Genomic DNA, 12,984 nt, shown 5'->3' on the forward strand with positions numbered 1-12,984 from the left:
TGGCGGAGCAGGCTCGAGGGGCTGAATTGCCCACTCCTGCTCCTAGTTCTTATGTTTTTATGAAGGGGTTAGCTTACAAGGAAAGGTTGATGGAGTTGGGACTATACCCATTGGAGTTAAGAAGTATGGGAGGTGATCTTATTGAAACATATAAGATCCTGAGGGGACTTGACAGGGTTGGTGCAGAGAGAATGTTTCCCCTTGTGGAGGAATCTAGAACTGGGGACACAGTTTAAAAATTAGGGGTGTCCAATTTTAGATCAAGATGAGGAGAACTGTTTTCTCTCAGAGAGTCATTAGCCTGTGGAACTCTCTTCCCCAGAGAGCAGTGGAGTCTGTATCATTGAATATATTTAAGGCTGAGTTAGATGAATTTTTGGTCGACAAGGGAGTCAAGGGTTATGGGGGAGCAGACAGGAAAGGGGCATTGAGACCACCAGTCAGATCAATCATGATCTTATCGAATGGCACAGCGGGATTAAGGGACTGAAATGCCTACTCCTGCTCCTAGTTCTTGTGTTCTAGTGAAGCGATTAAGAGAGGATGAGAATATATTTAATTCAGAGAGGGGGAGGGGAACTGAAATGAAGGTGGAAATAACACAGGATGAGGTATTGCTTAGTACAGAGGTGGCAAAGTAGGGGTGCTATTTGGGAGAGAAACCAAAGGTGGGGCAGTAGCTAACAAGAATTTTAAAGAAGAGTTGAGAGGGATATATTACTGTTGCTTGAAGGAGCAGAGGTACTAGAGGAATAGAGTAATATACTAACATGTAACTTGATGATAAGGGCCACACCATCAATTTAACAGTATAGATGGTTGCAAACCAGCTGGGCATTAAGGGAGTGGAAGACCTTCTGATTCATGAATACATCTGGCTGATCTGAGGGCACCTTGATTGCAAATGTATACAATCAATCAAACCCCAGACCTGCAGAAATCTAATGAAGCCTACAGCCGGCTGGGCTGGGGTGGCCTCATCCATATAAAGTTGATATAGTTGGCAGCCTGGGCAAAGAAAGCATCAGTGATCTGAGTGATGCACTTGTGGATAGCATATTGTGATATCCTGGACATAGTATTCCAAATAATCACAGGCCAGTCAGCCTAGTCACAGTGGTGGGCAAATTATCAGAAAAAATACTGAGATACAATATAAATCATTATTTAGACAAGAACAGATTAATCAACGACAGCATGGATTTGTTAAGGGAAAGTCATATCTGATTAGATTGAATATTTTGAGGAGATGACAAGGAGGGTTGATGAGAATGTATGTTTGTTGGAGTCTACAAGGCTTTTTACAACGTCTCATATGACAAACTGGTCAGAAAATGAAAAGCTCGTGGGATCCAAGGGCAAATTACAAGTTGGATCCAAAATTGGTTCAATTGCAGGGAGCAAAGGATTATGGATAACTGGTGTTTTTGTGCCTAGAAGGCTGCTTCCTGTGTGGATTTGCTTGGCTCTGTACTGGGTCCTTTGCTTTTCATGGATTATATCAATGATTTAGACTTAAATGGAGGGAGTATGATTAAGAAGTTTACAGATATTATGATAATTGGCTGTGCAGTTGATAAGTGAAGAAGAAAGCTGCAGATCAGGTAGGGAGAAAAATGGCAACTGGCACGCTCGATCAAATGCAGCCTTGATGTCAAGGGCAGTCACTCTCACCTCACCTCTGGAGTTCAGCTCTCTCGTCCATGTTTGAACCAACATTGTAATGAGGTCAGAAACTGAGTGACCCTGGCCAAACCCAAATTGAGCATCAGTGAGCAGGTTATTACTAAGCAAGTGCCGCTTGATAGCATTGTTGATGAACCCTTCCATCATTTTACTGATAATAGAGAGTAGACTAATGGGGCAGTAATTGACCAGGTTGGATTTGTCCTCCTTTTTGTGTACAGGACATTCCTGGGCAATTTTCCACATAGTCAAGTAGATGCCAATGTTGTTGCTGTACTGGAACAGCTTGGCTAGGGGTGCGAATGTTCTAGAGCACAAAGCTTCAGTACTATTGCTGGAATATTCTCATGGCCCATAGGCTTTGCAGTATCCAGTGCCTTCAGCCATTTCTTGATATCACATGGAATAAATCAAATTGGCTGAAGACTGGCATCTGTGATGCTGGGGACCTCCGGAGAGATTCTGGTAGCAACTAGTGGAGCGGGAGTGGGGGACAAAGTAACTGGAGTGAAACTTGAGCTTTTGGCTGAGTTAGAGGGGGAGAAGAGAGGATGCAAGTGCATGCAATGGTCTGAGAGAATAAAAGGGAATAGAAGGGAAATAAAGGTAATAGGCTCAGTTCCAGAGGAGCCACAAAAGTACGTGGAGGAAAAGATGGAAAGGATTGGGACTATATAGGGATGGGCAATAACTGTTGGTCTAGCCAGTAAGGCCCACATCTGATGAATGATTGATAACAAAAATAGGCATAGCAGAGAAGAAGTAAGACATGCCATAGCTGGAACAAAGGACAGCACACAATGATATGAAGCACTCCAACATTGAAATATGAGGCCATGTGATGGAATTAATTCAATTTATATATTTCATGAATTCCACTTGCAGCATTCATAACCAATATTCAGGGTTGGAATCAGCTGTGGAGGGGCAGTGAAACCAGGAGCCATTCAAGGGACAGAGCAATAGGAAAGACACAGGCAGAGATTGTCCAGAGGAATCAGAGAACTAAGGAGGAGCAGGGAGTTAGTGAGGAGCCAGGCATTAATCCTGTTGTCCAGAGATGGTGGACAGTAGTCTCAGGTGCTAAGCATGTGCACCACAGATCCAGTGACCAGCAGAGGAGTGAGCAGAAGTGAGCAGTAAAAACCAGAAAGCCAGGGGAAGGTAAGTTTACAGTACAGATGGAGAAGCTGGCCTTTTGGAACAAGCTTGCTCTATTATTGACTATATTTGATAAGTTATCTAGTAACTTTGAACTTTAAACACTTTCTGCATTTCCTCACACATTTACTTTGCTCACTGTCATTATTTGGTTGATAATTTATTGAAATTTCTGCTGCAATGCTTTCTTTTCTCAGATGAACTGCTGATAACATTGTTGATGTTTTCAGTGCTGAACGATATACATATACAGTTACTGCACTGATCATTGCAGAGCAGACACCTTGTATAAAAGCCTCCCAACAGCATTGTTTTGTGAATAAGGTCGAGATGATCAAAATCCTTCTCTGTGCTGGTAAGGGTAATATTCAGCTAGGTATCTTCATTATTTCTGTCTCATAATTTATAAATAGAAATGCATTAAATTATGACTTTTGCATAATGAATGTCCAAAGATGAACAAAAATATTTAAATTGACTTAGAAATTGTAAAGAAATAAAAGTTCCAATGCCCATTATATGTTTTTCTTTTTATTTTAGTGGGGTTGGTCCTGCTGTTAGAAGTGTACAGTGGTAAGCAGCAACGGATGTTAACCTTTTCATTGCCATTTATTGTTACGTTTATGTTCCCGCTGTTACCTTAATCTGTAAAAGTCATAATCTGAAAATGCCTGAGCATTTTCATCTATGCCTTTTCCAGCTCAAAATCAAGGCAGTTGAATAGGGTGGGCAATTCTGTTTTGTAAAGTATTTCTTACCATGTTATTCGGCTGAGGTTTTGTTGTCTCTGAGAAAGCTTCTGCAAAAAATGTGCTAATCAAGTTCTGAACCTCATTACACATGCTAAATGCTGACATTTATAGTGGGATATTGCATCACAACAGCTAATTGGTAAATTAATGAGTAATTTCAATGCACTCTGTTAAACTCTTAATAAACGGTTGGGATAGCTAAATTTTTTCAATCCCTATTTTGAGTTGAGGAAACATCTACAGCGTATGTATGTAAAAGCAGCACTATCAACACACATTACAATGCTGAAAATAAATCCATAGTAACATAACCTTGCTAATATAATTTTATGCAAAATATATAATTTAAATATTATTTCAATTTTCACTATTTGTAATAAAAAAGTAACTATAATAAGAATGACTTTAGATTGGTGGAATATATGCTCAATAACTTACATGTGTTGCCAAGGTGTGTAACTCACTCCAAGCACGTAAGTTATGTTATCTCTCAGATCACGCAAGTAATAGTTTTATTTATGTCACTATTCCATCTATCCCATATTGATATTATGATTACTAATATCACCATTCTAATATAACAAAACATACTATTTTATAATGATCCATTAATCTAACATTAGTAGTTTGTGGTGGTGTTTTCTATTTGAAATCAGAGATGCTTGAGCCTGCATGATCAGCTCAACCAAGAGCTCCTTGTCTACACAATTGTAAACTAGTGCTGTTAGTCAAATGCCAGCGTAGTGGTTTTTTTTCCATCACTGCAGATAACAGGAATGTTACATCTCTCAGTTGTGGCTCAGCTTGTAGCACACTCATCACTGAGTCACAAAGTTGCAAGTTCAAGTGTCACTCCAAGACTTGAGCACAACAATCTCGGCTGAGAACACAGTGCAGTGTCAAAGGAGCACTACACTCTCAGAAGTGCCATCTCTCAGATGAGGCCCTGTCTGCCCGCTCAAGTGGATGTAAAATAACCCATGACACCAGAAGTGCAGGGGAATTGTCCCCAGTCTCCTGGCCGATATTTATCCTCAAACAACATCACAAAATAGATTATATGGTCATGATCATGTTGCTGTTTGCTGTGCACAAATTGGCTGCCACGTTTCTTACATCACAACAGTGGCTACACTTCAAAAGTAAAGCAGCTGTAAAGTGCTTTGAGACATTGCGTGGTCATGAAAGATGCTATATAAATGCAAGTCTTTCTGTATAAACATGGTTTCAAGCTTTTTTGATTTGTTGTCATTTTAACTTGCAAGTGCTTCTACTTCCAAGCTATCATTTTGAAATGTATATTCTACTTACACAAATAAACAACCAACAACTTACTTCTGCCACAGTTTTAGGCAAGGACTACAAGCTGGTTTGTTACTACACAAACTGGGCCCATAAAAGAGAAGACTGTAAGTTCTTACCAAAAGACATTGACCCCAAGTTATGCACCCATCTTATTTATGCTTTTGCTGTTATTGGCAATAATCATCAAATAGTTGCACAGCAAAAGGACGATGAAGATCTTTACGTCTCATTTAACAACCTTAAAAAACGGTATGTGTGTTAATGTTGTTTAAAATATCTTTTGAAGTTATAATTTCTTTGATATAACTGTACATTCCACCATGAATATCTTTCACAAAATATCAGAACAATGAAATCCCACTGTTTTTAAAATGTGAAATCAGTTTTGGAAAATTACATATGAAAATATCACCAGCTTAAAATTAAATATACATGAAACTTATTGCACTATCCAGAAATTAATCTAAAATAATTAGAAGAAGCCACTCAGCAGAAATTACTCTTTGGTTGACATTAAATATCCTGATAATCCAGCTGTGCAGACTTTAACAATTACAGAAATTAACTACTATGATGACAAATAGAATATGTTTCCACAATTCAGTATCAGCATCAAACACTACTAACTCAAGTAAAGCATGGTTTTATTCAAGCTAAAACTTTGCCTATATTATTCACCTTAATCTCAATGTCAGAGAAGAAACTTTACCGCGGTGTGTCATGAATTTGCTCAAAGGTCTTTCTTTGAGCCTGATATTTTTGTATTTGAATAAATCCAGCAGAAAGTGCTGGAAATAATCCAACAGATGTGGCAGCATCTGTGGCAAGAGAAACAGAGTTAATGTTTCAGATCCATTATATTTCATCCAAACTGATTTTTCCGAAAGCTCATCAAACCGAAACTTTAGGCTGGATTTTATGGTGTGCCATATTCCCTGACCCCTCCCCCACTGAAAAATCGGCTATTGGCCACTTAAGGGCCTCAAAAGCCCAAGGGCAGATGGATTCACTGGCACCTTCCCACCCACCATAAAATGGGAGACAGGTCAGGAGTGGGTGGGATGGCAGTGGGGACACATTGTACTTTACAAGCCACCCATCTCCCACTTCATCTTCAAACATGCCATCAGGGGGGCACAAAATCCAGCTCATTAACTGTTTCTCTCTCCACAGATGCTGCCTGACCTGCCGATTATTTCCTGTATTTTATCTTTTAATTTCTGATTTCCAGCATTTGCAATATTTTGACACCTCTGTTGAATTCACAATAGCAAAGAAAATTTTTCAGTTAAAATAAAAAAGTAGTAGTCAATCTCTAAGGATGAAAGAAAATCAGGTCATCACCTTCATTTTTGGAGATAAATTGCTTTATGGTCCTTATGGTCTCTTAGAAATATTTTTTATCTCTTCTGATTTTCACAGAAATCCAAGCTTGCAAACACTCTTATCTATTGGTGGCTGGAATTTTGGAACTGAAAAGTAAGCTTCTTTATCAATAGTAATTTTCTACCAATACACACACCTTGTTACTTCAAATGCATCATTGACACAAGAAATACAGAAATATGTGAAATTTCATAACAGCAGAATGGGTACGATCCAATGTTTACAGTTGTTTTCTGAAAACATCTTAGTGAATTTCATTGATATTGTGACTGTGGTGGAGCCATGAAAATTCATTCTTAAATCAACATATTGGAATGTTATACCAATACTGTTTGAGTGTGTTACTCTTAATACATCACTTCAGACTTCTGCCATGGCTATCACTAGCAATGCCAGACCTGTAACTATCAGGGTTTCTCTCTAGATGCTCTCTACAGTCACAATCCAAATTTAGGATAACATTTCTAATTGTGCTGCTGGTGTTTTCAGTTCAAGTAGGTATAACATGAAGATTTTATACTGCTACAATAATGCTTTACTGAAACCTTAGGGCTAATATTGCATCTCGTTGATGGAAGAACTAAGGTAACAAATACCATTTAATTTTATGATTCTTTCTACAAAAGAAATGATAGTTTGAATTTTTTCCACAAGTAACTGTTTAATGCTTCAGTTTTGCTCAGAGTTTATTATCCTCCTGCATCATAAATAACTTACAAATAATTAAGAGGCTGGTTGTAAGAGTGTTACCAGCACATAAGATAATAAAAATGCTTACAGAGGGTTTTTTTATCCAGTAGGCAGACATGTATCTAATTATACAGAACTGAACATTTCAGAGGGCAGTTAAGAGTCAACCACATTGTGGCAGGTCTGGAGTCATATATAGGCCAGACGGGATAAGGATGGCCAATATCCTTTCCTAATGGACATCAGTAACTAGATGGGTCACCATTACTGAGACTAGTTTTATATTCCAGATTTATTAATTGAATTTAAACTCCGCCAGCTGCTGCGGTGGAAGCTGAACCCATGTCCCCTGAGCATTAGCCTAGGCCTCTGGATTACTAGTCCAGTGACATTAACACTTTGCCACCATCTCCCAAATTTAACCAGTAAATGAAGACATCGTCCACTGGAATTCATTTCATATTTATGAAAGAAATACGAAAATAAAATTCAAATGCTTCTACCAACTTACAATTCTCTTTGCAAATAAATAGGTCTGTGCCATATCACATATAGCACATTGGAAACTGAACCTGAGAACTCCCTTGTACTGCAGTACATTTTACTGTTACCCAAATGTAGAATTCCGTAGTTGCAAGGTCTCTGTAGTGGAGGGAAAAATTGTTTGTACTTTAAGAAATAAAAGAATTTACTCAGCCAAAAATGTACAAGGCCAGAAACTTCAATCATGAAAATTTCCCTAACTATATGTTTTTCAAAAGAAAGAGACTTCAATGGGTTATAGACTGGTTAAGTGATTGGGGAAGAAAAAGGAATGTGGGGAAATATATAATTGGGGATCCCTGTATAAAAATCACAGGAAATCAACATGTAGTTACAGCAAGCAAGTAGGAAGGTAAATGGTATGTTTGTCTTTATTGCAAGGGGTTGGAATGCAACATAAGGAAGTCTTATGAACATACAAATTAGGAGCAGGGGTAGGCCATTCAGCCCCTCCTGCTTGTTCCACCATTCAATAAGAGTATGGCTGATCTGCCTGCAACCTCAAGTCCACATTCCATCCTACCCCCAATAACTTTTCACCCCCTAGCTTATCAAGAATCTATCTAGCTCTGCCGTAAAATATTCAAAGACTCTGCGTCCACTGCCTTTTGACGAAGAGAGTTCCAAAGAGTCATGACCCTCTGAGAAAAAATTTCTCCTCATCTCTGTTTTAAATGAATAATCCCTTATTTTTAAACAGTGATCTCCTAATTCCAGAAGTCATGCCGCAAATATATGTGGCCTTGGTGAGACTACATCTGGAGCACCATGTATGTTTTGGTCTCCTTACCTAAGAAAGGATACACTTGTCCAAGAGAGGGTACAAAGAAGGTTAATTCGATTGATTCATGGTGCAAGAGGGTTGTTCAATGAGGAGAGTTCGAGTAACATATAAGTAAGAATGTTATGTTTCAGTTATACAGGGCATTGGTGAGACCACATCTCGAATATTGTGTGCAGTTTTGGTCTCTTTATTTGAGGAGGGATGTAAATTTGTTGGAGGCAGTTCAGAGGTTTACTAAATTGTTACCCGGAATGAGTGGGTCATTTTATTTGGAATGGTTGGACAGACTAGGCTTGTTTCCGCTGGAATTTTGATTGAAGTATATAAGATCTGGAATGGTCTTGACCAGGTGGACGTGGAAAAGACATTTCCTCTTGCGGGTGAATCCAGAACTAGGGAGAATTGTTTTAAAATTAGGGGTTCCCTTTAGGACAGAGAAATGAGAAGAAATGTTTGCCCTCTGAGGGTTGCGCAGCTTTGGAACTCTCTGCCTCTGGTGGAGGTGGAGTTATTGAGTATTTTTAAGGCAGAGGTATATAGATTCTTGTTAGACAAGGGAATCAAAGTTTATCAGGGTAGAAGGGAGTGTAGAACTCAAAACACAAACAGATCAGCCATGATCTTATTGAATGGCGGGGCAGGCTCAAGGGGCCGAATGTCCTACTTCTACTCCTATTTTGTATGTTCATATGTTCACAGAATGGGCTTATATTCTCTGGAGTTCAGAATAATGAGAGATGATCTTATTGAAATGTATTTTTTCTTATTTAAGGAAGCTTGGCAGGGTAGATACTGACAGGCTATTTCCCCCTGGCTAGAGAGTCAAGAACTGGAGGTCATCATCTTAGGATAAAGTGTCAGCTATTTAGCAATGAGATGAGGAGAAATTTCTTCACAAAGGTTTGTGAATCTTTGGAATTCTCTACCCCAGAGAGCTGTGGATGTTAGTCACTAGGATTTTGGAAATGAAAGAAATTAAGGGATATTGGGATGGGGCAGGTAAGTGGAATAGATGTAGAGGTTCAGCATGATCTTACTAAATGGAAGAGCAAGCATAATGGAATATATGGCTTACTCCTAATCCTATTTCTTATGTCTTTATATCTGTCAGGTTCACTGCCATGGTTTCTAGCAAAGAAACACGTCTAATATTCATTAAGTCTGTAATTCAATTCCTACGGAAAAGGAAGTTTGATGGTTTAGATCTACATTGGGAGTATCCAGGGTTTAAGAGAAGCCCATACCAGGACAAACAGCGCTTCACATTCTTGGTTCAGGTAAGTTATATTGTACTTCAGATCTGTTTTTTATCAGGGGATTCAATCTATATATTTTTTTTAAAAAGGTGTAGACCATTACATTCTGTTTCATAATGAAAAAGGCCTGTCAACTTCTCTTAAAGAGAAAAATCACAACTAAAAACTGTTCGCATTTAATTTTTACACCTGGCTTTGGCAGCAATCGGCTGAATCTTAACTCCCAAAAATGGGAGTTACAGCCCTGTCCGGAGGTTAAAGTGCAAAAGGTCTGGAAAGGGAACTGAACTGGCCCACTTATGGTTTTAATGGAAATGGAACAAGAAGCTGCATTCCTTCATTTTAAGTCATTCTATTTTTAATCACAAATGGATGGATATCCTGGATCTCGGGAAACTCGGCAGCTTAAGCAAAGCAGGAGGGGCTATATCTATTAGGTAAGTGACCTTGCATCACTGCTTGTGGGCTAGGAGGAGCAGGAATGCTTTCTCCAGGCCCAACATTCTACCCGGTTAAACAGGCCGCTTCCCAAGATCTCTCTGCTTCCCCCCACCATTGAAATCCCCCTCACCAGGTCGCTCGCTCCCCCAATGCACCTGCCAGCTCTCACAGATTTTAGCTCCATGAAGCAGGAGTCTGACCTGAAAGTCTGTCAGTGGCATAGTGGTATTGTCACTGGACTGGCAATCTAGAGACCCAGGGCAATGCTCTAGGAGCTCTTGGGAACCTGGGTTTGAATCCCACCATGGCAGATGGGGAAATTTGAATTCAGTAAAAATCCAAAATTAAAAGTCTAATGATGACCATGAAACCATTGTTGATTGTCATAACAACCCATCTGGTTCACTAATGCCTTTTAGGGAAGGAAATCTACTGTTCTCACCTGGTCTAGCTTAGCCTACATGTAATTCCAGATCCACAGCAATGCGGTTGACTCTTAAATGTCCTCTGAAATGGCCTAGCAAGCCACTCAGTTGTATCAAACCGATAAAAAGGAATGAAACTGGACGGACCACCTGAAATTGACCTTGGCACTGGAAATGACAACAGCAACCCCAGCCCTGTTGACCCTGCAAAGTCCTCCTTACTAACATCTGGGGACCTGTGCTAAAGTTGGGAGAACTATCTCACAGACTAGTCAAGCAACAGCCTGACATAGTCATACTCATGGAATCATACCTTACAGATAATGTCCTAGACACCACTATCACCATGTCCTCTCCCACCAGCAGAATAGATCCAGCAGAGGTAATGCAGTTGGGAAGAAGATGCCCTGGGAGTCCTCAATATCGACTCCAGCCCCCATGAAGTCTCATGGCATCAGATCAAACATAGGCAAGGAAACCTCCTGCTGATTACCACATTTCACAACGCCCCCATCCCACCTCAGCTGATGAATCAGTATTTGGAGGAAGCACTAAGGGTGACAAGGGCACAGAATGTACTCTGAGTGGGGGACTCAATGTCCATCACCAAGAGTGGCGAGGTAGCACCACCATAAACTGAGCTGGCTGAGTCCTAAAGGACATAGCTGCTAGACTGGATCTGTGGCAAGTGGTAAGGGAACCAACAAGAAGGAAAAAGATACTTGACCTCATCCTCACCACCCTGCCTGTCACAGATGCATCAGTCCATGATGGTATCTATAGGGGTAACCAGCGCACAGTCCTTGTGAAGACAAAATCCCATCGTCACATTGAGGATACCCTCCATCATGTTGTGTGGCACTACCACCATGCTAAATGGGATAGATTTCAAAACCTAGAAACTCAAGACTGGGCATCCATGAGGCACTGTGGGCCATCAGCAGGAGCAGAATTATACTGAACCACAATCTGTAATCTGTAACCTCATGACCCGGCATATCCCCAACACTACCTTTACCATCAAGCCAGGGGATCAACCCTAGTTCAATGAAGAGTGCAGGAGGGTATGCCAAGAGCAGCACCAGGCATATCTAAAAATGAGGTGTCAACCTGATGAATCTGCAACATGGGACCACTTGTGTGCCAAACAGCATAAGCAGCAAGTGATGGATAACGCTAAGCAATTCCACAACCAACAGACCAAACCCAAGCTCTGCAGTCCTGCTGCCTCCAGTCATGATTGGTGGTGGCCAATTAAACAACTCACTAGAGGAAAAAGCTCCACAAATATCCCCATCCTCAATGATTGAGGTGCCCAGCGCATCAGTGCAAAAGATAAGGCTGATGCTTTTGCAACAATCTTCAGCTAGAAGTGTTGAGTGGATTATCCATCTCAGCCTCCTCCCAGAGGTCCTCAGCATCACCGATGCCAAACTTCAGCCAATTCGATTTGCTCCATATAATATCAGGAAATGACCAAAGGCACTGGATACTGCAAAGGCTATAGGCCCTGACAATATTCCAGCAATAATATAAAAGGCTAGTGCTCCAGAACCTGTTGGACCCCAAACCAAGCTGTTTCAGTACAGTTACAACACTGGCATCTACCCAGATATGTGGAAAATTGCCCAGGTATATCCTGTACACAAAAAGCAGGGCAAATCTAAACCAGCCAATTACTGCCCCATCAGTCTACTCTTGATCATCAATAAGGTGATGGAAGGGGTCATCAACAGTGCTTTCAAGTGGCATTTGCTTAGCAAAAACCTGCTCACTGATGCTCAATTTGAGTTCCACTAGGTCACTCAACTTCTCACCTCATTACAGCCTTGGATCAAACATGTACAAAAGAGCTGAACTCCCAAGGTGAGGTGAGAGTGACTGCCCTTGACATCAAGGCAGCATTTGATCGAGTGTGTCATCAAGGAGCCCTAGCAAAACTGGAGTCAATGGGAATCAGGGGGAAAACTCTCCACTGGTTGGAATCATACCACCACAAAGGAAGATGGTTGTGGTTGTTGGAGGTCAATCATCTCAGTTCCAGGACATCAGCGGAGGAGTTCCTCCGGGCAGTGTCCTCGGCCCAACCATCTTCAGCTCCTTCCCCAGAACAGAATTTTCCTCCAGGCAAAATTTCAGGCCAATGTGTTTGTCCTTACCTATTGTATTTACAGCAAAGTTATTTGTGACTCTTTCATAAGTGTTAAAAAGTATTGCATTATCCAGAATTTTATAATTGAGTTTTATATTTGGGCTCACTTTCACTGTTTCGGGTATTGTTCTTGACAAACAATTTCAAGCGACCGCCTGTGCATTTCCTGTTTCTATCCTAAGCTGTGACAAAGAATTTTATTTTGGCTTCCCTGTGATATTAAAACTCATATCAATTGAACATTATCCCACAATCACAAGCTATATCCACTGTCTCCTCAGTGATTCAGTAGTAACTGGGGATTTTAAACCATGGTATAGTCTCTGGATAGTTTCATCCATTTTCTCCTGCTAAATGTTTGCTAGAAACCTCCCAACACCCAACCATGGAACAGAGAGGTTTC

General features: G+C 40.4%; 1 protein-coding gene across 1 annotated transcript in view; it reads left to right on the plus strand.

Moving 5' to 3' along the window:
* Positions 1 to 12,984, plus strand: part of LOC121282383 (acidic mammalian chitinase-like) — a 41,716-nt gene that overhangs the window by 10,862 nt on the left and 17,870 nt on the right. The window contains exons 3-6 of the mRNA XM_041196102.1: positions 2,365 to 2,397; positions 4,966 to 5,153; positions 6,327 to 6,383; positions 9,419 to 9,584. Coding sequence (XP_041052036.1) covers positions 2,365 to 2,397; positions 4,966 to 5,153; positions 6,327 to 6,383; positions 9,419 to 9,584 — 444 coding nt within the window. The remainder of the gene's footprint in view (positions 1 to 2,364; positions 2,398 to 4,965; positions 5,154 to 6,326; positions 6,384 to 9,418; positions 9,585 to 12,984) is intronic.

This window comes from Carcharodon carcharias, chromosome 9 (assembly GCF_017639515.1).
Source record: "Carcharodon carcharias isolate sCarCar2 chromosome 9, sCarCar2.pri, whole genome shotgun sequence".
Lineage (NCBI taxonomy): Eukaryota > Metazoa > Chordata > Chondrichthyes > Lamniformes > Lamnidae > Carcharodon > Carcharodon carcharias.